The sequence below is a fragment of the Podarcis raffonei genome, chromosome 10 (genome assembly GCF_027172205.1).
Source record: "Podarcis raffonei isolate rPodRaf1 chromosome 10, rPodRaf1.pri, whole genome shotgun sequence".
NCBI lineage: Eukaryota > Metazoa > Chordata > Lepidosauria > Squamata > Lacertidae > Podarcis > Podarcis raffonei.
The window spans coordinates 36,608,973-36,635,440 of NC_070611.1; the positions used below are offsets into that span (position 1 = coordinate 36,608,973).

At 42.7% G+C, this 26,468-nt stretch overlaps 1 protein-coding gene across 7 annotated transcripts in view; it reads left to right on the forward strand.

Annotated features, from left to right (window-relative positions):
* The first annotated feature begins 1,486 nt into the window (after positions 1 to 1,486).
* The window catches only part of ACSS3 (acyl-CoA synthetase short chain family member 3), a 68,390-nt gene continuing 43,408 nt past the window's right edge, over positions 1,487 to 26,468 (forward strand). For 4 of the 7 annotated variants that reach the window (XR_008332555.1, XR_008332556.1, XR_008332557.1 and 1 more), the window contains exons 1-8: positions 1,487 to 2,027; positions 6,742 to 6,886; positions 15,329 to 15,517; positions 21,041 to 21,175; positions 21,504 to 21,644; positions 23,556 to 23,636; positions 24,216 to 24,311; positions 26,081 to 26,232. Coding sequence is in view for 2 of the 7 variants with exons in the window: in XM_053406949.1 (XP_053262924.1) it covers positions 1,696 to 2,027; positions 6,742 to 6,886; positions 15,329 to 15,517; positions 21,041 to 21,175; positions 21,504 to 21,644; positions 23,556 to 23,636; positions 24,216 to 24,311; positions 26,081 to 26,232 (1,271 nt within the window). In the remaining 5 variants the exon portion in view is untranslated. The remainder of the gene's footprint in view (positions 2,028 to 6,741; positions 6,887 to 15,328; positions 15,518 to 21,040; positions 21,176 to 21,503; positions 21,645 to 23,555; positions 23,637 to 24,215; positions 24,312 to 26,080; positions 26,233 to 26,468) is intronic. The other 3 variants (XR_008332558.1, XM_053406951.1, XR_008332559.1) reach the window with 3 other exon arrangements.

Sequence of the window (26,468 nt, forward strand, 5' to 3'; positions counted from 1 at the left end):
TTACCCAATAGGCAGGCTAAGTGTGTGCTTAGGGCACCAGTAAAAAAATTAATAAATGGGGGGGGGGAGGAGGGAAAGAATTTGACATTTGATATTTAAGAAGAGCATTGACGTAGTTTTCATGGGAACAATCAGAACTTTGTTAAGACTTCCTTACACTCTCCCCCCATTTTTCTGTTCTCTTATTACTTATCCCAGCATAAACCACGAGGCATTCTACAGATGTAGATGGGAACAATGCGAGGAAATCAGATCCTGTCATGTGTTGCAATAAATCTGTTTTATTTCAATTTTTTATTTTAGGGTTGGTACAAGTCTGCATTGAATTAAAGGCAGCCCTGTTTAGGGAAGTTTTCATGTTTGATGTTTTATCATGTTTTTAATACAGTGGTACCTCGGGTTCCATACGCTTCAGGTTACAGACTCTGCTAACCCAGAAATAGTGCTTCAGGTTAAGAAGTTTGCTTCAGTATGAGAACAGAAATCGTGCAGCAGCGGCGCAGCGGCAGCAGGAGGCCCCATTAGCTAAAGTGGGAAAACCCAGCCAGATGGGTGGGTGGGATGGATGGATGGATAAATAAATATTTTTTATTATTATTATTATTATTATTATTATTATTATTATTATTATTATTATTAGCAGCAGCATTGCTTAGTGCCTCTAAAGGTACTGTTTATCTGGCACTGTTTATCTCCTAGTCCTTTCAGACTTCTTTGGGTTGGTGCACTCCTAAATTAGGAAATATAATAGTAACATCCTTCTCTGTGAGTGGATCTACACATCTTCTCTCACACAGTGAGAGTCCGTGGTGAGTTCATGGAATCCCTCCATGGTGAGATCTCTCTGAAACTGGTGTGTCTGAAATGCCTTTATCTGGCAAATCTAATTTTATTCAAAATGTCAAACGCATCCCTTGTTCTGGATAAAATATATGCCCCTGTTGTGGTGTCTCCATATCAACCTAATCCTCTCTAATTCTCCCTCGATAAAGGTTGATAATAGAGATAAATTGTAATATTTTTTTTTTTAATGATGGAATACCGTTTTAATATAGCTTATTATTTTAAAATGAAGTGCATTTGTTGGAAGTGGACAGGAATGAAAATTGTTTTCAAGGTAATGGAAAACTGCCGTTTGTAGAGAGTGAAACAAATCAGGAAATAAATGTTGTATTGCTGGGCGAGTTTTAAATACGCCGTTGCCTCTGAAAGCAGATTGCCATTATTTAAAAAAGGATCTTGAAGAAGGAAAGGCGAATTCCTGAATCTGCGAAGTGAGGGAGAAGCAGGGCACTATCCTAAACCGCGTCCACTTACTTCCAGGCACTTAGCAAACTTGGAGCAGTAATAAAAGAGGGAAAGTTTGCAGAGTATCCTGAGCCCCAGAGGTCGGTGGGCGATATTATGCAACCTAAGCAAATCCCAGAGGGCCTCCTCGCTACAAAACAAAGTGCGGGCTTGGGAGCCGACACCAAAGCCCGGACTGGAGCTCTTGCAAACTGGTCGTTTGTAAACACCAAAGTGGGTGGAAGGAGGAGCAGGTCCTAATCTTTGGACCTTAATCCAGCTCGGCTCTTCCTGCTGACTTTGTGAAAAGGGAATTAATAAGATTCCCCCGCTCCAAAAGTGTGTAGTTCAGGGCGCTCGAGTTTGGGGGTTCTTTTTGCAGTTTCGCCTCGGGGCGGCCAGGGAACCATGAGCGCCCAGCAGTGCCGGAGAGTCTGGCTGCACCAAGTTGCTCGCAGCGGCCGAGGCCTTCTCTGGACTCCGCAGGTGGGACTCCGGCGCGTCCCTCCGCTCGCTTTCCCGAGTTGCTGGACGAGGCGCCCGCCTGCAGCCCGGCTCCTTCTCCCGCTCAGCCGCTCGTTGTCCTCGCGGCCAGCCGCTCCTGGAGGCGACTACGAGGCGGTTTTCAGGGCGTCGGTGGAGGAGCCTGAGAAACACTGGGCTGAAGCGGCTCAGGGCATCGACTGGCACAAGCCCTGGGCTCAAACCATGCAGAGGAGAGATCCCTATAGCACCTCCTGGTGAGTGGCTGGACCAAACCCTCGCTGGGCTCCACCTCAGGGGCAGGCAGAAACTCAACCGGTGCTGTGCTGTAGTAGCGGGTTTCCTGCATCGGTGCTGGGTTGGATCATTAGAGGACCCGTGAGACGCCTTCCAACTCTCCTGTTCTGTGCATCATTTGACCTCCCGTTTCTGGGAGAAAGTGTGTCGTCACCTGTTGAATTTTTGCCTAGCAAACTGCTGCAAAAGGCACATTGAAATAAAGCTAACAAGGCAACCAACTCTTGCTCTTCCTATTAAGTGCTAGCTAGAAGGGATTTGCTGGGTGGGTCCTAGAGACAGCAAATGCTTACTGCCAGGAAAGAGGGGTGCCCACCATGCTGACCCAGGTGGTTGCACAGCTGCTCCTTAAAAAGTCCCTTTTGAACAGAGGAGATTATAATGACTATCACCTGGCTGTTAATATGCCTCTTTGGACCAGGTGATTGAGAAGGTGGGGCTGGTTCATTTCCAGGTGCAGTTGGAGGAATCCGATTATCAGGACCCATGCAATCTGGATTTAGGCCCTGTTTTGGCACTGTTGGGACGCGGGTGGCGCTGTGGGTAAAAGCCTCAGCGCCTAGGACTTGCCGATTGAAAGGTCAGCGGTTCAAATCCCCACGGCGGGGTGCGCTCCTGTCGCTCGGTCCCAGCGCCTGCCAACCTAGCAGTTCGAAAGCACCCCCGGGTGCAAGTAGATAAATAGGGACCGCTTACTAGCGGGAAGGTAAACGGCGTTCCGTGTGCTGCGCTGGCTCGCCAGATGCAGCTTGTTACGCTGGCCACGTGACCCGGAAGTGTCTGCGGACAGCGCTGGCTCCCGGCCTATAGAGTGAGATGAGCGCACAACCCTAGAGTCTGTCAAGACTGGCCCGTACGGGCAGGGGTACCTTTACCTTTATCTTGGCACTGCTACAATTTTGGTCACCCTGATGGATGTCCTATAACTGACTGAGTTATATCTAAGTTCAGCATTTTTTCTCATTTTGGTGCCGGGTTAAGATATGCCATTTTGCTTGGACAATTTAAGAGCAGGAGTGACTTGTCAGATTTTGGCTGGCCCACATGCATCTGAGACTACAGAACATGGTTCGTAGGCTGTCTTGAACCCCATATATATATATATATATATATTCCCATGTAGTGGTAGAGCTTCTGCTTTGCATGCAGTAGATCGATCCCAGGTTCAGTCCTCAATATCTTCAGGTAGAGCTGGGAATGTCCCTTGTCTGAAATCCTCACTACTGCCAGTCACTGTAGACAATAAACTCAGTTTCCTGTGTTCCATAAACCACTATTAATATACACTGTCAGGTACTTTAACAGAGAACTATCTCGTATAATTTATGTAAGATTATCCTTTTTCTTCTGTATTTATTTTCCTTTAATCTCTTGTGAAAGGAAAGCACCTCTGAACAATAATATGCTTTCCCTTGGATATGTTCCAGCCTGTTCTGCAATATGATACTGAGTGTGTACTTAAGAATTCTTGTGGGTAAAAGGAACACAAGCAAAATTGGCTTGGATCACAGTGGGCAGTGCAACAAAAGCCCTGCTAGTGCTTAGAATGAAAAATCACACTGATCTGTCCTCTTTGTGCCAAAAAATGGCCTGAAGTGTTGCGCTACTATACCAGCTGACAATTCCTTCTGGATCGTGGTGTTTGCTTTTGTTTAAAACAATGATGCTTCCTAATTCTGTTGTTTCTGTGCAGATCACATTAGCTAGTTCTTGTTGCATAGCATCGCTTGCTTATAGATTTCTTTATCTCTTTTACACATGCATGCATGCATGAACACACACACCAGGTTAAGGAAAAAACCAAAACCCTTCCTGTCTGTTGCTAGATTTAGGCTTTATCTATCATTTCTGGTTTTGCTCTGTTGTGAGCCTCTTGGATTGTTTTTATGAAAAAAGAACTGTTGGACTTTGCAGTCATTTAATTTTTTTTTTAAAGATCCATGAAGATTATTCTGTTGGACTTGGGTGTTCTGTTTTGTTTTTAATGTGTGCTAGAAATGTCACAAGCATAGCCATTGGATTATGCACCTGGGATTTGTTTGTTACTCATTACAATGCTGTATAATATTTATAAGCACCGTCTGATGTGCACAGAAAAGGAGCATTTGTATTCCAGCACCACTGCCAGAAATATATTATTACTAACCTGTTGGATTACACAAAAGACCTCTTTCAGCTAAGATCCTGTTTCCCACAGTTGCCAGCCAACTAGTTGCTTCTACAAGAACAACATGAGGGCAGTAGGCCTCTCCTTCTTCAGTTTCATAGCAACTGATATTAAGAGACATACAGCCTCCAGTCATGTAGATAGCACATTATTGCCATTATAAACCCATCTAAATTGGTGTTCATCACTGTAGTTGATGGAAGAGCCTGAATGGGAGGCAGGAAAATGTTGGTCTCCCAGGGTGAGAGGCTGGGAGGAGAAAGGAAAGATCCCAGGTGAGAGCTGGAAGGGGCTGCTACCTTCTGTGGATAGTAAGGGTCAACTACCTTTAAAAGAGGATTCCATATTCTATTATTCTATTTGCATTTTTTAAAATTTAGATTAGTTTTCTATATCTTATTGTACTATGATTAACTTTAATAAAAGTCTCATACAAATGAAATAAAACCAAACTGTGTCAAAGTCATCTTTTTAACCTTTCATATCCTTCAGTCTTCAGCCTGTTAACGTTTTCAGCTAAATCAGTTGGCCAGATCCTTATGTACCACCTGGATAATGTTAACCCTAGGCCAGTTTCCCAGTGTTTACTAATCACCTGATGAGCAACCATTATCAAAAATATAGCCAAGTCATTGTAAATTCCATTGTTGAACTGTGTGCTGTGGGTGAAGCACTTCCAATTCTCTGTCCAGAATCTCCCACCACTCCCCATGCAACATGAGCCACATCTTGTGATTTGCAAGGGGGGGCCGGATAAGAAATATCTAAACTGGTTCTTGAGTTAATGTTGTAGGATCTGCAGCAGCAAGCAAATGTAAAATTATCTTTAGAGCACTGCAGATAAGTTTCTATATACAGTGGTACCTCAGGTTACATACGCTTCAGGTTACATCTGCTTCAGGTTACAGACTCTGCTAACCCAGAAATAGTGCTTCAGGTTAAGAACTTTGCTGCAGGATAAGAACAGAAATCGGACTTCGGCAGCGCGGCGGCAGCAGGAGGCACCATTAGCTAAAGTAGTGCTTCAGGTTAAGTACAGTTTCAAGTTAAGTACGGACCTCCGGAATGAATTAAGTACTTAACCCGAGGTACCACTGTAACTCCATCTTGTATTGCCCCCCCCCCGCCATTTCAAGGGTAGTACAGAGACATTTGAACTTCCCATCCACTTTAGTGCATTGGGGATACCGTATGAAGATAGCTTCTCAAATTAGGAATGATGTGACACAGGAGAATCCTGCACTGATGTTATACCTCCAGTTGGGCAGGTTATTCCTATCATGTGGGCTTCTGTGAGTGGGGTGAGGAATTGGCAGAGGCTAATTTGCAGGCACTAGTAGTATTCAGGTGCACATTTCAGTGCATATGGGATTCCTGAAAACTGGCCAGTGCAGATAAATTCTAGTCCATCTTACATCCATTTCTGGACTCGCCATAGCTGATAAAAAGAACTGTCCTAATGTTTTGACCTTACCGAATGTGGTCAAGGACAGAACTGCACAATGTTTAACTTGAACTAATATTCAAACTCCAGTGGAACTTTGTCCTTACTGGAAGGACTTGGGTTGGGATGGCTATGTTCTTATAGCCTGCTGGTCATTTTGCTTGGTATTATGACCTGACCAAAAAAAAATATTTTCAGTAAGAGGTGATCCACATAATACTTTAGTTGTTGATATTACATATCTCTGTAGTTTCCCCATTCTTCAGAATGTTGATAGGTGCACATATTCAGGTAATATTGTCTTGCAATTGCTGAGTTCACAAGGCTGAAAAAAATACCACTGCCTCGATCAAAGAATTGCTAACTGCCATTCCACGGTTTACATCCATCCACATGAATGTGTACCCAGAGGTGATTATTGGGTGTACAACAATAGTATTGTGTATACTGGCCTTAAGAGATAGGAAAAACCTATAATTTATTCTGGAAGATAAAGAGATTCAGAAGAACTGACCTGTATGTACACATAGCATCGTACCTACAGGGATAATGATGTTTTTAATCGTGTGAGAAGAAGATAATGACTTGGATGTTGTAAAATTAGCATCTATATATTCTTAGGTGGAGTCATTATATTCTAGAAACCATAATAGTTAATAAGGAAGTTTTGTGCAAAAAATGGCATGTACTACAAGATTATGATTAATACTGTGGCTTTCTTTGCTCAGGTTCTAAAATACATACAGACATATCTATATAGGCTATTGCGATAATCCTTATCTCCATGCCATGCAAAGCTTCATTTGCTGATTTCTGCAGGTCAGAAACCTGCTGAGGTCCCATAAATGTATTAGGACATTTTGTTTCTGGCTAGTTTGCAACTCCATACATATACTATAAAGTAATGCAAGGCATGTTGGGCAGGAGGGTCAAGAGGTTGGATGGTTAGCGGCAGGGTTGGCACACAGTATTTTGCTGCCTGAGGCAAAGGAGAAGATACTAATTCTCATTTGGCAAGATTTATTTTTTAACCCAGCGGTTTTCATTCTTCTTTCTTCTCTAGGTTTGTTGGGGGAGAGCTGAATATTTGTTATAATGCTATAGATCGCCATGTCAAGAATGGACAAGGGGACCAGATTGCTATCATCCATGACAGTCCTGTAACAAATGCTAAAGAGTTTATAACTTACAAAGAACTTCTTGAACAGGTGTGTTTAATGGATTTTTTTTTAGCGAGCAAGAGAGCCAAATGAAATTGAACAAAATTATTATAACATGGTTGTAAAACTTCAAATACAGGAAACACTTTTTTCTGTTCATTTACCTTGCTGCATGTGTATATATTTCATAAAATTTATATACTGCATGGTTGTGGAAAACAAGCAAACCTCCAAGATGTTAACTAATAACATCAACTGATGTTGATAACTAATCTTGTTCTAGCAACAAACCTCTTGTCTTTCTGCTATTTCTTAATCATCTGCTGCCCTGGTTCATCTAATTCAGCAAACAGAACAACCATATCGCTTTTCCATTTAACGTATGAGTGTACATGGACACCAACTGTATGACATATGATTAGTCAACAATTGAAAGGGCTGCTAGGAGATTATCATTAATTAAGTTGATCAAGTTTAAGCACACAAGAAGAGATTTTTGTAATTGGTTTACACTGACGGGTCACTAAAGCATAAATCTAGCTTGTACACATAGGTTCCTATAGGACAAATGATGTTTGTACGATATACAGAACAGCCATAGCTATGCAGATCAATCCAGAAAGCTGGGTTCGGCTTTCTGTGTGTGCATATACCTAGGCTTGATAGAATAGTCCGTCCTTGAAAGCTTTATCTCTTTTTACATAAACTTTACAGATATTACAGGGAGGCTCACATGGTGCCTTGGTTACCTACAGGTGAAACTCGGAAAATTAGAATATTGTGGAAAAGTTCATTTATTTCAGTAATTCAACTTAAAAGGTGAAACTAATATATGAGATAGACTCATGACATGCAAGGCAAGATATGTCAAGCCTTTATTTGTTATAATTGTGATGATCATGGCGTACAGCTGATGAAAACCCCAAATTAACAATCTCAGAAAATTAGAACACTAAATGAAATCAGCAAAACAAGGATTGCAAATAGAGCAATATTGGACCTCTGAGAAGTAGAAGCATGCATATGTACTCAGTGCTTGGTTTGGGCCCCTTTTGCATCAATTACTACATGAGACCAAGCAATACAGAAGAGCTGAAGGCTGCTATTGAAGCTTCCTGGTCTTCCATAACACCTCAGCAGTGCCACAGGCTGATAGCATCCATGCCATGCCGCATTAAGGCAGTAATTGATGCAAAAGGGGCCCAAACCAAGTACTGAGTACATATGCATGCTTCTACTTCTCAGAGGTCCAATATTGTATGCCATGATCATCACAATTATAACAAATAAAGGCTTGACATATCTCGCCTTGCATGTCATGAGTCTATCTCATATATTAGTTTCACCTTTTAAGTTTAATTACTGAAATAAATGAACTTTTCCATGATATTCTAATTTTCTGAGTTTCACCTGTATCTTTAGGTTCCAGGCAAAAATATTCCTCTTTTCCCAGGATATTGCTAATTAAGCAATCTATTGCCTTTTAAACTGGGTGGGTAGGTTTATTGCTTTTGTTTGTTACCGTGTTGTGTATTTTTGTGTTTTTATATTGTAAACCACCGTGTAATCCACCTAGGGTTGGCTGTGGGAAGGATTCCTGCATTGCACAGGGTTATAATACTGTAAATGACCCTCATGGTCCCTTCCAGCTTTGATTCAAGGATATGATAAGCAAATTAAAAACAAATTATGAAAATATTTCCACTCCGTGTATGAAACCGCTTGACATACTGTTGCTTCAGTTGAGACAGGTTTCCAATAGGATGCAGAGAACCCCAGAACCAGTTGTGTGCTCCCAAAAAGGCTTTAGATTTTTTTTCCTTGAAGGTTTTATGCTCCTTCCCATCGTGCAAAGCATGCGAGTCAAATCAAAAGAGATTTGTGACATGGTATGGGGAGAAACTATTTGGGGAAATAACTTAAACACACATGAGCCTTTAACTGTGACTCCTGCATTGCAGTGGCTTGAACTAGACGGACCCTTTGGGTCGCTTCCAACTGTATGATTCTGCGAATCTGTGATGCATCTAAACTAGATGTTTGGATCCTGGCCTTAGCTTCCCAAAGCAAATTTGCTTGCACAGCTTCTGCTCAGGCAGTTAAATTTGCCCTAGGCTTGTCTTTCTGATATATTGATACAATTGTATACGCTTTGTCCTACGCAACTAAGTAAAAACTATTTTAAAGAAAGAGGGCAAGAGTTATAGAAGTAGCTGCTGCTCTGGCAAATGTTCAATTGCACATTTCTGATAGCACAGCTTGTATTGCAGTCTGTCCCGAGTTATTATTGTATCATTTATTTTCTTCGGGGCACTTGCTCTAGGTAATCCTTGCACTCTGAGAGCGATTCAGTTTTGTCATCAAGCCAAATGTAAAGGTGAATTGTGGTTCAGAGCTGCTTGTTGGCTTTCATTTCCCACCAGCTCTGTACTTTCCCGCGGCAGTGACCTCTTGGTGGAGCAGTGGCAGTGTGCTTAGTTTGTCAGACAAAACATATCACAGATAGCGGAAAACTGGAGTGCAAACTCTCTTCAAACAATATTTTCTGGCTCCTGTTCGTTGATCAATAGAAAAAGTATGGGTTTATCATAAAATCCTAGAATTGCAAGGGCCATCTGGTGCAAACCCCTACAATAAGTTATCTGCTGTTCTGCTCATACATTGTGGACACAGTTGAACTTCCTCACCTACCTCCTCCAGCTCTCTAAGTGCTTTCAAATTCAATTCCAGAGGGTTGGGGAAAATACTGGAGCAGATTTTTTTTGGGGGGGGGGGAAGAGGAGAAGAATGACCATGTGAGATAAGCTCTGCTCTTACATCATTTCATACAACCCTCAGATGAAACCTTAGCAAAAAACTGTTTGGTGCAGTGCTGGATTTGAGGCAGTGTAACGAAACCTATATTCCATAGCTATTTGTTATTTCGTCACTCTCATATTTGCATATGAATTTGTATTCAACAGTGCTAATTCAGCCTTACATGATCTGGAGGTTGGGAATACCTTATTAGGGAGTGAGAAAGGTACTGCCTAAGCCTAGATCCACAGAGGACACTCTGCTCTGTGTCCTGGGTTTTTACAAAAATAAAATTTTGTGAGGGCAAGATCTTAGTGGAAGGGCCTTAGCATAGTGGCAAAACATCTGGGTTGAGAGCATGAGGTTCCAGATTCAGTCAGGGTGGGAGATGACCCAGACTGAAACCCAGGACAGCCAATGCCAGCCAGTGTAAGACTATACTGAGCTAGATGAACCAATGGCCTGATTCGGTATAAGGCACCTTCCTTTGTACCTTCTTTTTTGAGACACCTGTGCTTTGGGATGGTCATTTTATCCACCAATTACCTGTTACTTTTTAAGGTTGCTTAAAACCTGATAGTAAGGGCTTTCGGTGATGGGTTTTGATGATTTGAGTTGATTCTTTGTAGCCTTCTGGTTTTGATGGGTATTTTGTTGCCTCAGTTTTAACTGCAATTATTAATATTTTAAACAATAATTGCGGTACAATCTTAAAGCTGGCTAAAGGCCATTGGGTGCAGCATAAGTGCTGTTCTGCTGGTAGAGAGGGAGCTCAGCTGGCAGGATGACACCTGCACTGCTGAAAACCCCCTGGAAGGCCGCTCAATGACATGGATGTCCCACTGGCAGTGTTTTGCCAGCTGTGGTGGAGTGAACAGCATTCTAGGAGTGAATCAAGGCACGTTCCAGGGATATTCAAAGATCCACAGGATTCTGTGCTCCTTCATTCTCCCAACACTCCCCCAAAGGAGCCATCCAGTACAGTGGTACCTTGGTTCTCAAACGCCTTGGTACTCAAACAACTTGGAACCCAAACACTGCAAACCCTGAAGTAAGTGTTCTGGTTTGCAAACTTTTCTCAGAAGCCGAACATGTTCCGTTTTGAGTGCCACACTTCTGTTTTGAGTGTTACTCTGAGGTCTGTCTGTTTTTGCTTTTTATTTTGCATTTTTGTGGCTCTTTTTTGTTTTGTTTTTGTGACTGTGTGGGACCCAGTTCAGCTACTGATTGATTGTGTGACTGCAGTACATTGTTTATTGCTTTCATTTTATGGATCAATGGTCTTGTTAGATGGTAAAATTCATTTTAAATTGCTGTTTTAGGGGTTGTTTTTAAAAGTCTGGAACGGATTAATCCATTTTGCATTACTTTCTATGGGAAAGTGCGCCTTGGTTTTGGAACACTTTGGTTTTGGAACGGACTTCCGGAATGGATTAAGTTTGAGAACCAAGGTACCACTGTCCTCAGTTCCCTCCCACTGACTTTCCCCCCCATAAAAAATGTAAAGGCATAAGAAAAAAACACCCTCACCTCTTGCCCTGCTACAGTGATCCAGCAAGGGTTACGGAGAGGCAGCAGCTTTGTAACAAATATCTTCCACCACCACCACCACCACCACAGCATTGCTGTGCCACGATAAAGATGAAGATGTTCGGTACTGTCTCAGGTGCCACTTTGCTAATGGAAAGTGAGATGAAGAAATCTTAAATCAGCCAGTAAATTATAGTTAGACGGCTTGTTTTGCTCTTCTGTCTTCGTTGGTTATGATAAATCTTTGACCAGCATAATGTAAAGGGGTGGATTATTTATAAAATATGATAGTCAGTCTATACAATTTCATTTCAGGTTATCCTCAGCTCTGAAATTGTACTGGTATTATTCATTTAAAACAACAGCCGTTTTGTTTTTTTCAGCTGTCCACCGCATTCTGAGCTGCATAGAATGTTTATGGTCCCCCCCCCCAATTTAGGTTTTGTGGAAAGAGATGTTTTACAGCTGCAAATTGACTGCAGCACTTCCTAAGTTAGTAAGGTGACATGAGGAAGCCTTTTCCTTTGTAATTACATGATCCTTAGGGATTGGCAGCCAAGAAAGGATTTAAAGGTTAGTTGTCAAAGCATGGCATTGCGTCAACTCTTTTGTGTGTTGAAAATTACCTGAACTGTTACAAAAAGAGAGCAAGAGATCACGTTAAATAGCATTACTCGACAAAAGTGTGTTTTAAAATACCCTTTTTAAACAACAAACCTTTCTGGGGGAGGAAATCCTTTTATTTCTTCTCTCTTTTTCCTGATCTCCTTTTCAACATAAATAAAATACACATTTTCAGCCTATACAAACCACATTTTCTTTCCCCCCTTTTAAAAAAATACATTTTTATTGATTTTCCAATATCGTTCCAACAGCAGCCTCATTATAACAATACCATTTTTAACCAATGAATAGAATTATTAATGCCAATTGTTCCAATGTCAAATCAAAATCAAATTTATTAAAAATGGTCGCAGACCAGATTAACTCGTACAGCTAGTCAGCAAAGCATAACACCGGAAAAAACAAAGGACAATTTCAATACAGATTAGGCCATAACAGCAATTTAAAATTAGACAGCATAAATAAAATTAAGTATTTGCCTTCGCCTGCATATTGGCATTGGAAAGCTCTTGTTTCCTGCGCCTAATAGCGGCTACACAGAATTTGGCAACATTGATTGTTCCAATGTCAAATTATACAATTTAATCAAACTGGACTCACCATGCGTGTCAGCAGAGTGCACTTAAACCCGCCCCATCCTGTTAGCCCTCCTATTCTGTTCCACCCTCTTCCAAAATTGCAACCTCCCGTAACTGAATGGGCCTGTTTTGATGGCTCGTAACATAAGCCTACGGCACCACTGGATCACCAGTTTGCTATACACGAGGAAACGTGCCTGACAGAACCAGTATTTCAGAAATGCTATCATTTCCTCTATGTAGCATTTCTATTACGCCAGTGACAAAAGCTGCAGAGCTATGGATTGGGCTTCAGGCCTTTCACCCCAAACCCCCCCGCCCCCCGGTTATTGAGACTCTTCTGCTCAGTGTTTTGAGACGCAAACTAGAGCTAAAATAATGGGTCAGTGCACACTGAGCTGCACAAAAAAAGCAGGAAAGCTGCAAATATAGCCATGTTACCACATGTGCTCTTTTCAAAACTGATACAGTGGTACCTCGGGTTACATACGCTTCAGGTTACATACGTAGGTTACAGACTCCAATAACCCAGAAATAGTACCTCGGGTTAAGAACTTTGCTTCAGGATGAGAACAGAAATTGTGCTCCGGTGCCGCGGCGGCAGCAGGAGGCCCCATTAGCTAAAGTGGTTCTTCAGGCTAAGAACAGTTTCAGGTTAAGAACGGACCTCCGGAACGAATTAAGTACGTAACCAGAGGTACCACTGTATGCATATATGTCAACTTCCAATTGGGTTGATGTCCATCCAAAATTTCTTGCATCTCCTTTACTCACGGGCCCTCCCCTATAATGACAACAATCATATTCTGTATAAGAAGCACTATAGTCTTAAAAGGGACGCGGGTGGCGCTGTGGGTAAAACCTCAGCGCCTAGGACTTGCCGATCGCATGGTCGGCGGTTCGAATCCCTGCAGCGGGGTGCGCTCCCGTCGTTTGTTCCTAGCGCCTGCCAACCTAGCAGTTCGAAAGCACCTCCGGGTGCAAGTAGATAAATAGGGACCGCTTACCAGCGGGAAGGTAAACGGCGTTCCGTGTGCTGCGCTGGCTCGCCAGATGCAGCTTTGTCACACTGGCCACGTGACCCGGAAGTGTCTCCAGACAGCGCTGGCTCCCGGCCTCTTGAGTGAGATGAGCGCACAACCCTAGAGTCTGGCAAGACTGGCCCGTACGGGCAGGGGTACCTTTACCTTTACCTTTATAGTCTTAAAAACAACAACACCACACTTTTTTTTTTGCCAGAGTGCATTTCTTACACATCACAACTCAGTTGGAAAAAAGCTGCACAGGAAGCAAGAAAACACATAATTAGGCTGGAGTCAGAAATGGTTGTTGCAGACTAGCTCCTAGATTTTCACAGCAAAAGTGCTATCCTTTGCATTTTCCAGAACTCCATTAGCACCCTGCCTCTCACTTTCAGCATCCTGATCTGCAAAGCTTTCCTGCTTTAGCTGAACAACATCTGCTTTTTGAATCTTCCAACATGGGAGGTTATAATCACAATTAATTTACTTCCTTTGAGGGCAATTCTTTGCATACGCCTGATACAACTTACTTTGGCTTGCTTAGCTTCCACCAAATGTTTTATGAACCACGGTTCGCATTAACTTGATCCTAGTGGCTGCATTGATACCTGCCACATGTATACCGTTAATTGAAATTTAATTTCCTGCACCTTGATATTTAGGAGGAGAAGCTGCTTTACACAGTCAGATCCTCTGTCTCCCTAACTCAGTATTGTCTACACTGACTGGCAGTTTCAGGGTTTCAGGCAAGGTGCAGCTTTACCTGGAGATGGTGAAGATTGAACCCAGGACTTTCTGCATGCAAAGCAGATGCTTTGCCACTGAGCCACAGCCTTTCCCTGTATCTCTCTTGGTGTGGCTCATTCTTATCACGCTAAACTATGATTTAGCATGACACCCGATTGGATTGATTTCAGAAAGGGTGCACTTATTGTCCTATTAGATTTATTTGGCTAGAACTAGTATGAAATTGGGGGTGGGAAACATGGAGCCAAGTAACTAGTTTGGAATGAGGAGCTCATGTGACGTTGGCAGGATTTGATATAGTCTCATAAATATTATTATACTTGGGGCACATGCCTATCTGGGTTTATTTAATATAGCTTTATCTTACTTGCTAAAAAGTGCAACTTGCCAAACATGATAATTAAATGTTATACCGCACACATTTCTAATAAAATGGAGTAGCTCATGAGTGAAATTTATTCGTGTGTTTCTAATGCACCTTTTACTAATAGCATTTTGATTAGAGCTTACTTTTGGTTGTGGTTTGTCTTTATGGAATAAAGGAATACCAACTTTTAATTTCTTGTTTATCCCAAGTTAACTGATGCAAATCTTCGTTTCCCCCCATACCTTGCCTCAGTTTTTGATTGTGTCGTTTCAAGTGATATACACTGAATTATCATGCTTTACTAATTGCTTGTGGTAGATTTATGCAGCATTTTCTTTATTTAAGAGTGAAACGTTATTGATCTTGAATGTTTTTCCATAAACTGTTTTTGGGAGATAGCCACATTTTGGTCGTTTTAATAAAAGAACAGTCACAGAATCATAGAGTTGGAAGGGACCATGTGGATCATCTAGTTGAAGTCCCTGAAATGGAGGAATATTTTGCCCAATGTGGGACACCAGCCCATGACCCTGAGATTAAGAGTCTCACGCTCTTATACTCTCACTCTCATAGAACACATCATGTGAATACAGGCCTTGTGCCAGCAGTTAGGCACTGACCAAGGGCCCCCGTGGCTGAGGAGTCCCCTCATTCTCCTCACCAAAGACTTGGGCAGCCAGTTTAATAGTGGGTGGGCAGTGGTGCCACTTTAGAATAGGAACCAAGCAAGCTTCCATTGGTGGTGGTCACCTGCCATTTTAATTCACCCAAAATGCAAATCTATAGAATGCAACCTCCATATAACTTTAAACTGTTGCCTGCTCAGGTTTCCAAGCTAGCTGGTGTCATGAGGAGCCACGGTGTGAAGAAGGGAGACCGTGTTGTCATCTACATGCCAATGATTCCACAGACGATGTACACAATGCTGGCGTGTGCAAGAATAGGAGCCATACATAGTCTCATTTTCGGTGGATTTGCTTCAAAAGAGCTTTCAAGTCGCATTGATCATGCCAAGGTAACAATTAATTTTGCTCGAGTATGGGAGAGGTGAAGTGAAATGGTTCTTGTAATAAATGAAAGCTGGCAAGTAACCTTGCACATCATCTGCCCCACTGCTGTGCTACTCCCTAGTCAACCGTGGAAGGAAAGCCTTGTAAATGAAAATACTATTTTTATTTTTATTTCATCATGATGATGATATTGTGATTTTTATTTTCATTTTTTGCAGTCAGTCCAGTCAGAGGTTTTTTGAGGCTTGGTAGCTTTTATAGACTTTTTTGCTTTTAAGCAGGAATTGAATTGCTCTAATGATAGTGTTTTCAGCCTCAGAACTGACCTTTTCCTAAGGAGCTGACATTTCTAATCAGGACTGCTGACAGGTGGGTAGAAGTGGCAGGATTTAGGACCCTAGGTCAGCAGGGACCCCAGCCTCTTAGTTTTCATTAAAAAAAGAAAGTAAGTCAATTGGATATTTCTGAAGAAACTTGGAACACAAAACATGGGGGCAGCTCTAATGCTTCAGCACTCAGCAGGCAGCACCATTAGTAAGGACACTTAATCTCTGTTGCTAAGTGATCAGAGCAAGAAATGCTGAGCAGTTTCACCTGGGACTTGGGAGAGCCCTCCCAGAGCAGCAGAAAAATCAGGAGAGGCTCCTTGCTGCTAGCCTGATGCTGGACGGAGGAAGATAACTGGGGTATGTTTGTTTAGCAATTTCTGCTGTGTCCAAATTATTTCATTCACTTCCCAAGTGTGGTGCCTTTATAGAGTAAAACACAATTGGCTGGCTTTGGTATGTTTTACTTAGAAGTAATTTCCTTGAAATAAACAAGGCTTCCTTCCTACTGGGAAAAATGGTGCTCTTGCAGTCCCCCCCCCCCAAGTTTCCATGTCCCCATTGCTGGTCTGCTTGTTATCACAGGGCTATTATTTATTAAAACACTGTTAACCATAAACAAAAATATAAAATACAAGGTGAATCAGCAAACTCCTTACAGCTGTAGCTTGTTAACATTTCATTAAGACTGTACTTAACACCAGGATACTTTTTTGTTTATCAAGGTGGGCAAAATGGGTTGCAAGCTGTGAAATTGCATATACTGTATTTTTCACACCATAGGGCGCACCGGACCATAGGGTGCACCTAGTTTTTAGACGGGGAAATCAATAAAAAAAAATCTCCCCCCAGCCCCAAAGAGCAGCGTACAAGCTGCGCACAACCTCTCCCTGCCGGAGGGGTTGTGCGCGGCTATGGAACAAGCCAAGGCAGCGAGCGGGATGGATCGCGCTGGCTGCTTTGGCTTCCTCTTTAGCCCTGTGCAATCCCTCCCTGCCGGGAGAGGCTGCGTGGAGCTAAAGAAGCCATAGCCCGTGCAGCCTCTCCCTGCTGTCTCCCTGCTGGAGGGGTTGTGCGCGGCTATGGCACAAGCCTGCATTCACTCCATAGGACGCACACACATTTCCCCTCAGTTTTTGGAGGGGAAAAACTGCGTCCAATGGAGCGGAAAGTACGGTACCTGTTGCTTGTTGTATATTTGTCTCACAGTTTTACTCCCAGGAGCTCAAGGCTCTGTACTTTGTCTTTCACAGCCCGCTTTTATCTTCACACCAGCCCTGTGAGGTAGGCTAGGGTGAAAGTTGGTCGTTCAGACACTAAAGCTGTGAAACTGCACATCCTTTGAGGGTTTGGGTTTTTTTTTTGCATAGTATTAGGATCACCATTTTGTTTGTTTAGGTATTTTGTTGTAAACATCAGGACACTGGAACACTGTAGGAAGCTGCTTTTCTGGCTTTATTTACATGATCTGTGAATGGTAATCCAAAAGAAGGGCCTTCCTGGATCAGGCCCCAGGACCTGGATGCAATAGCTGTCTCGCCTCCTAAAGTTTCCAGCAACTGCTATTCAGAAGCAGCTGTGCGGGCCGACAATAGCCGGAGTGTCTAGTTGCCACTGACGGCCTCATCCATGAACTTGTCCCACCTTCTTCTAAAGCCACCCAAGCTGGTGGCCATTGCACTATAGCCTGTGGGGATGTGTTCCATAGTGCAACTTTGCAGAGTGTGGCATATACTTGCTTTTTCACTCAGGAGCTCAAGGTTGTAATATTTACCCTGTCCCCCTTTTTATATGTGTAACAGCTCTGTGAAATAGGGTAGGTTAAGTTAATACAGTGGTACCTCTAGTTACGAACTTAATTTGTTCCGGAGGTCTGTTCTTAACCTGAAACTATTCTTAACTAGAGGCGTGCTTTCGCTAATGGGGCCTCTTGCTGCCACTGTGCCACAGGCACACGATTTCCGTTCTCATCCTGGGGCAAAGTTCTCAATGCGAGGTAACTCTTCCAGGTTAGCAGAGTTTGTAAGCTGAAGCATTTGTAACCTGAGGCATTTGTAACTCGAGGTACCACTGTATATGTACACAGGCAGCAGTCATCAATAGATGGGTGGGGATAGGGGATGGGGGAAGGATGTGGGTGGCGCTGTGGTCCAAACCACTGAGCCTCTTGGGCTCGCCAACCAGAAGGTTGGTGGTTCGAATCCCCATGATGGAGTGAGCTCCCGTTGCTCTGTCCCAGCTCCTGCCAACCTAGCAGTTCAAAAGCACGTCAGTGCAAGTAGATTACTAGGCGGGAAGGTAAATGGCATTTCCATGCGCTCTGGTTTCCATCGCAGTGTTCCATTGTGCCAGAAGCGGTTTAGTCATGCTGGCCACATGACCCAGAAAGCTGTCTGTGGACAAACGTCAGCTCCCTTGGCCCAAAAGCAAGATGAGTGCCACAACCCCATAGTCAACTTTGACTGGACTTAACCATCCAGGGGTCCTTTATCTTTACCTTACGGGATGGGGAATGGGCCAGGGGCCCCAGTCTACCTATAGTGTACTGGGCCCAGGAAATCCTGTTGGCATCCCTGCACCTAATACATTCAGAAAGTCATCAAACATGCTAGATGTGGCTCCACTCTAGAGCAGGGGTAGCCAACATGGTGCCTTTCAGATGTTGTTGACTAAAACTCCCATCAGCCCCAACCAGATTGGCCAATGGCCAGGGACGGTAGGAGTCGTAGTCCAAAACATCTGATGGTCACGGCTGCATTAGAATGTCTTCAGGTGCCATAATGGATGTTCCCCCATACTGTCTACCTTTCACAGTGTGGTTCAGCTATTGCAATATTAACAAGAAAGAGCTCCGTTACAAGTGACTGCTTTTCAGTCAACGCTTGCCAGCTTATGGCTGACTTTGCTCTGGCTAATTCTTGCTTTTCTCTTACTGATATGGTGTTTGCAAGTGATACCAGTGTAAGGAGAGGAAAGAAGGGAAACGAACCTCCTTTCAGGCATTGCAGGAGAATAAATCTCCTCAGCGTCAGTTACAGGACTTCATTTACACTATTTCTGCTGCCTCTTTCTTTCCTTGTTCATAATTATTTGTTCAAATTCTTTAGTCACGGTGCTCGTTTTAAAGAGGTGAGTACACATTCACTCTTGCTAATAAAAATAATTATTTTCCTATTCTGCTCCAGAGTAGCACACGCATCATATCAGTTTTCCGGTGGTTTATCTTGAATTTTAAATAGCTATGGGAATATCACAAAAGCCCACCCTAGATCATTGTTAGTCTTGTCAGGTTATTGGAAGTCTAAAAGGCGAACAGTGATTAAAGATGTGGAATTGAAGTGTAGGTTTTTCTTTCATCTGTTGCAATACACTGAACAGGCTGTCATGTGTCTTTAGTTTTATGTGACTATGGTTAAGAAATGCCTCCCTTTAATAGGTTTTTTTTAAAAAAATAAAAAGGGTATAGTGTTTAAAGGAATCCTTGAAATTTTCCAGTTGATGGGGATAATGAAATTTTGGCAATAAAATGCAAGTACTTGGAACCACTCCACCAATAATGTTGATTACCTTTTCTATAAAAAGGGAATACATGATAATTCTTTATTTTCAAATTGGAAAAGTTTTGGCATAAATAGGCAGACAGTTTCTCATTGTAGTTCTGTGGAATTTTTTTTTGACAAAATGACACATTCTCCAGTCTTCAAAGACATGCAGTCTCTGCTTGCTGCCAGTAAAGGAGAGTGTCAGGCACACAGTGGTCAAGCAAACTGCTCCTCACTTGTCATCATGCCCTTCTGTTTCTAATGGGAATTTGCTCACTTGCCCCTTCTCCAGAAAGTAGGTCAAGCACTCTTTCCCCACAAGTGCAACCAACAGCTGGCCACTTGGGGGGAATGGATTGAAGACACAGAGGAACCAAGATGGCAGCTCACCTCACCCTTTTCCAAACCCGCTATTTCAATGAAATCCACTAGGTGGTGAGGTTCAGTCTTGACACTTCTTTGTAATGTTTCATGAGTGGTTAAAAAGAGAGAGAAAGAGAAAGTACAAAACTTCTCCCAGCTGTTTCTCTTTCTCTTTCTCAGCAGCCTCTTTAGTCATCACAGGTTATTTGTACATCTTTCATAGCACAAACACTTCAGAAACTCATATTTACGTGGGGCAGAGGTTATAAAACAAATACATTTTCTTTATATGTATTTACATAGGTTATAAAACAAATATATTTTCTTTATATGTATTTACATAGGTTATAAAACAAATATATTTTAAAGCTTCCCTCCTCCTTCCCAGTTCAAGGAAATGTTTTCAAGGAAATGCAAGCTGAACTTTCATTTTAATAGTCACCCGGTGTCCATGTAAAATAATTTATTCTCTTAACAAGAAAGAAATGTCTGCACACAAATGGTATATCAGGTTTTCACATTTGATAGATAGAAGAAGCAGTGTGAAGTGTGGTGTATCCGTGTATTAGTGGTGAGCTTGTGGTTTTAGGACTGGGTAAGGCAGGGACGTGGGTGGCACTGCGGTCTAAACCACTGAGCCTTGGGCTTGCCGATCAGAAGGTTGCCGGTTCGAATTCCCACAACGGGGTGAGCGCCTGTTGCTCGGTCCCAGCTCCTGCCAACCTAGCAGTTCAAAAGTACCCCCAAAGTGCAAGTAGATTAAATAGGTACTGCTCTGGCGGGAAGGTAAATGGTGTTTCCCTGCACTGCTCTGGTTTCGGTGTTCCATTGCACTGGAAGCGGCTTAGTCATGCTGGCCACATGATCCGGAAAAACTGTCTGCAGTGCGGACAAACGCCGGCTCCCTTGGCCTGTAAAGCAGGCTTCCTCAACCTCGACCCTCCAGATGTTTTGAGACTACAATTCCCATCACCCCTGACCACTGGTCCTGCTAGCTAGGGATCATGGGAGTTGTAGGATGAGCGCCGCAGCCCCAGAGTTGTTCGCGACTGGACTTAACTGTCAGGGGTCCCTTTACCTTTACCTTTAAGGGAGGTGTTGTTTGTATTGGATCCCAGTTCTCAGGAACAGCTTAGGGATCTGACTGGAATATGGTTATTTACAGGAATTGGAGGCGGGGCTCCTCATTCCCTAGCCTAATCTCAAAGTAACTTGTGAAACAACCCAAAGACCCATGATGATATTGCCCGTTTCGAAAATACTATTTGAACTGATAAAGCTCTCTCTCTTCTTTTAGCCCAAACTGGTTGTAACGGCAACTTTTGGAATAGAACCTGGAAGAAAAGTCGAATACATACCACTTTTAGAGAAAGCGTTGGAGATGATAGAGCACCAACCTGACAAAGTTCTGGTTTATAGCCGCCCTAACATGGTAGAGTTACAGCAAATACTTTGACACACTTTCTTGGACTATTCCCTTCCCTCTCTGACTTCATAATTTCCCTGAATATTTAATTGGAACATTTCATTTTTACGATACTTAAGTAACATTTATTTTTCTCTGTGGCAAAACCTCTATTGCTTTACTTGTTTAAAGCTTATAATTTTGTAAGTTTCAGTACAGCTGCTAAAAGTCATGTGGTAGAGAAATCAGGCATATATTTGGTGCTCCACAAGGAACAGCTAATTATTTCTGAGCCTTTCTTCTTCTTGTTAAATCCAGTTTAAATGGTTGCAGTGCTCTGTCTCTTGACATGCAGGGAGATGTTGCTCTTAAACCAGGGCGTGACCTGGACTGGCATGAAGAAATGGCGAAAGCAAAGCCATGTGACTGTGTCCCTGTCCTTTCGGACCATCCACTTTATATTCTGTATACATCAGGAACAACTGGCACCCCCAAGGTAGGCCCTGCCTTTCAGTATCTGTGACCAAATTATGCTCTATTCCACATGAGGGAGAATTTAATTAAAAGGCTGAAAATGTTTTCCCAGAGCTTAGCACTCATAAAAGATTAGTGTTGTTGGAGCTGACTTTAATCGTATTTCATTACTCCAACATCACTTTTAATGTCTGAAGCGGTGTTGTCAGTGAATATTTGAGCCACTTGGATTTTTCTTCCCAACCAAAGTATTCCCAGCCTGCTTCTGCACCTTGCAGCAGTTCACCTTGAAGATCCTAGGTAGCTCCACTGCGTCTCTGATCTTCAGATTCTCTTGATTCTCCCCAGATGACACCACACAGCCTTTTTTTTTTTGGTCCTGTGTTGTGCTGGATCAGGATAAGATCAAAGAACTAAGCTCCTGTGTCGTGATGACATTTGGATGAAATCGATGAAGCAGATGAAATAAACCACATGAAATATATGGAATAGCATGTGGGAAGAAGCAACATCAAAAGATAGATTCTCACACATAAACAAGAAGCAAGAGGAATGTTTACAGCAACATATAGCTAACTTGAATAGACTAGATGAGGAAAGGGATTGCTTGCAAATGGTCTATGAGGAGAGATGGAGAATGGCCTGAGATTAGGTGTGAGGAACGTCAGGCCCAGGAGCCTAGTGCGGCCCTCCTGGCCCTACTGTCTGGCCCTTGGGATTCTCCCCAGATGTGGCGCTCAGGCTGAGGAGAGTCCCCCACCTTAAGCCTTAGTTAACAAGAAGCATCAGCAGCCATATTTGCAAATGACTCTCACAAGTGGCTGGTGAGGCTTCTCACCATCTCATGCAGGGATCTTGTGGGGGGGGGGCAGATAGTTTTATTTATTTAATTTAAGCCATTTCTATACTGCCCCTTGATTCAGAATTCCCCACTAAGGTTTACAGTAACTAATAGGAACACCATAAACAGTGGAAGGCATTTCTGAAAGTAAACACAGCGGATGGAAAAAATACATCAGAGACTAAAAGCTTGGGGAGTAGGGGGGTGCTTTTGCCTGGCACCTTTGAAAAGAAAAAAGAGAAAAACCTGAGCATAAGTGCCAGGAAAACCTTGCTGGGAAGAGGACTACGAGTGAGATGCCATAGCCAAAAAGGTCTTTTCCCTCTCTGCCTACCTCTGAGGGAAGACCTTAGCCTACTGAGGAAATAAATGTGTCCGTATCCCATGAATGAAGCAGTGCCAACTTAGATGTGCAAGACACTCTGCTATGTATCTGGCTAACCGTGCTCCCTGTAGTATCCAAAGCCATATCCTTGTCAAGTACCGTAACACAAAACCAGGAAAACTAGGGACAGTGTTATAAGGAAAGGCAAGTAGTGAGTTTTCCTCTCTCTAAGAAATCCCAAGTGGAGACCATGACAAGCCAGATGCGTGGATTTTCCAGCCTTTGCTGTTCTCACATGTGGACTGTGAGATCTGGAAGGGTTGAAGCAGAACTCTTCTGAAAATATCAGTATATGGGCGTGTATGTTCTCTGTAGTATTTGGACGGAAAACTGCTAGTTTTTATTCAGTTACCCGAGGTTCAACATAAATCTTGTAATGTTCTTTATAAGTGTGTTAGGGTCAGGAGCCTTAGGTTACTGCAGTGCATCTATCAGGTTTCAGCACAATATATAGGATATAAACCAAATTGCAAAGAGCACTCGCTTTTATTTTAAAAGAACAGCATTCCACACCTCCTCATTGCAGAGATAAAATCTAAAAGTAAAGGCTATTTCTGCTCTTCTGAAGGGCTCCTAGGAGCTAAGGGGAGAGTTGCTAATTGCTTCAGAAAGTTAAATTATGGAAACAGTAATTTTCCTTATGGGATGAAGTTTCAGGGCATAATTTATTTACAAACGATCTTAATTTCACATTGCTTCTCACTTAGGGTGTTGTTCGACCAACAGGTGGCTATGCCGTTATGTTAAACTGGACCATGTCAGCTATATACGGCCTTAAATCTAAAGAGGTAACTTCTATTGATTTATTTTTCATTTTGTAAATTGTTTCATGTGAAATATCCCAAAGTGATTTAACAATTTTTTTAAAAAGCATATTTAAAAACAATTTCAAGCACACTGCAGAGATTCAGACTGGAATTTAAAAAGGCTTGTTGGGACAGGAAGGCATTTAGTAGGTGCCAAAAAGATAACAGAGATCATGTCTGATGTGTAACAGAAGGGTAGGTGCCACCACACTAAAGGCCTGAATCCTACATGGTATCTATAGAAGGCCTTCCCTGTGGTGCAGTGACCAGCTGGGTATATAAAGTGTGAGACAATATTTTAGCTCTCCTGGCTCCAGGCTGTATAGGGCTTTGAACACCAGTGCCAGCACCTCCCACTACACCTGGTAGCTAATTGATAGGCAGTGTGAGTCTTTCCAGGACGGTGTCATATGGTAGCAATATTCCAATGCAATTAGCAGTCAAGCTGCAGCATTTTGCACTTGCTGCTGCTTCTGGAACAACCTCAGGGACAGCCTCACCTAGTTCATGCTTATGAAGAACTGCTTATACTTAAAAAAATAAAATCTTTCTTTCTTTTAGGTTTGGTGGGCAGCCTCTGATTTAGGCTGGGTGGTTGGCCATTCTTATATCTGTTACGGACCTCTCTTGCACGGGAATACAACGGTTTTATATGAGGTGACTGTTTATTCTAATGTCTGTTATTTAATAGGCTAAATAAGCTCTCGGAGAATTCTGGGGAAAAAACAAAAAACAGAACACCAATGCATGTTTTACTGTTATGTAAGTTTAGCATGGGTTTGACATGACTGTTCTTCTGCAGAAGAACAGTGTGTGGACTGAGCTGGTTCTTAAATGGCCAGGGAAGCTCTGCCCATCCAAAGGAGGCAGAACTTGGAAAGTCACCTGCTGTCCTGGATCAGGAAGCAGCGGAAAGCCATAGCCTCCCACTATGTTAGTCAGTGAGCCTGAGGACCTTTCGTCTTCTGTGTGCTAGAGGAGGAGAATGGAAATCTTTGCTTCTGGTTATAACTAAAACCACAGTTTCCCATTGCATTCAAATCTGGGAAACTGAGGTTTGTTTAAACTGTACATACTGAGAGCCAACCTGGAATCAAGTCTTGAGTGGTAGGAGGCTTTAACTCTTTGGCACGAATAGGAGCTTTTTCCAATAGTGGGCGCATGTGGGCTATCAGGATTTTGACCGCAGCAGGTGGCAAAGAGTTAAAACCACCACCACCACCCATCTCCACTATGGGTTTGCAGTCTCAGCTGGGGCATTCATTCCTGCTGTTTACTTTTAAAAACCCATGCATACAATGTACAGTAAATGTCTACTGTCGGTGCATTGGCTCGTTTTTGAACATATATTCCTGGCTTCATCTAAGGAGGCTACGTTGGACTTCACATCCATATTTGTGAAGTACCATGTTCTTGATCTTTAAGCCAGGTTTGATGCAAGGTTTGGGATGGGTGTTCAGTGATCTTTTCCCCTGGTTGTCTTCTTCCTCCCACAGCCTGGTGATTGAGTACATTAAGCTCCAATATGCAGGAGTAGTGAACCGGAAGCTGCTTGCCTGCAACAGTTGTTCTCTCAAGTGCACATTCTGTCCAGTTTCACATCCTTCTCTCCATCCTTACAATAGGAGACATATCAAGACAAAATAGCTTCTTTATTTCTAGATATCTGGAAGGAATTTGGTGTGGAAGCTCTTCATCCCATATGTGCTGTTTTACTGTGTATGGATGAGGGATGGGGAATCAACCCCACTTTCAGAGCTTTCTATGAAGTTCTGCCAGTGGTCTGAGCAGGTGCTTTCCTGTATGTTCAGACTGCAAAGTGAATGTTGCATCTAGCTAATTATGTTTGTTAGTCTCCTAGAGGAGTTCAGAGATGCAGGAAGTCACAGCTTGTTAAGGATCTGCTCCTGTAAGACAGCAAAACCCGGTGGGTCAGACTGTTTAATCCCATATTAATTCCTTGTTGCTTTCCTTTGTTTTCGAAGAACTGTGTATAGATAGCCAAGGGAGGATTAGTTTTACTTCTCACATACCAGAACAATTCAGAGACAATTCCTTGTGAGGATAAAATGGTGTTGATGGTGTTGCTGCTATATACACCCCCTTAAGTGTCTTGGAGAACAGAAATGTAAGTGAATAAATAAGAAAACATTGGTGCTGACACAGCCAAGAAATTGAAATCTTAGACACATTTCGTATCTGAACGTAGTGCATTTCTGAGCGCACCATAAGATGGAACTGAGCCCTTAATGGAGCAGTAAATGGATGCTTTCCTTCTAGTTGTATAAAGGCAGTTTACCAGTTGCTTGAATACACTGCTGACAAGTTGATAACTACTGTTACATTCAGGACTCAAATCGCAGAAGACTCATGGAACACTTTTACCCAACGACAACTTTAAAAACACCTCCCAAATCTCTTTGTAGGGGAAGCCTGTGGGAACACCAGACGCTGGAGCTTTTTTCCGTGTGCTCGCAGAGCATGGAGTCGTAGCCTTGTTTACTGCACCGACTGCAATTAGAGCAATCCGTCAACAGGACCCTGAGGCTAACTTGGGGAAACAGCACAGCCTGACAAGGTGAGTTTAGATTAAGCCAGAAGCTTGTTTTTACTCACTATCGGAAATAAGCCCCAAGTGTATATCTTGAATTCAGTCAACTGTAAAGATGCTATAACAAATAGGTTTTGTGTGTGCATATATACTATGGCCATAGGTACATACAAATGGTCAAACCATCATTGCAGTGTTTCAAGCTTGCATTCTCCCTCCTTTCTCCCTCAGAATGCACCACTTTCATCCTTTCCTCCATTACT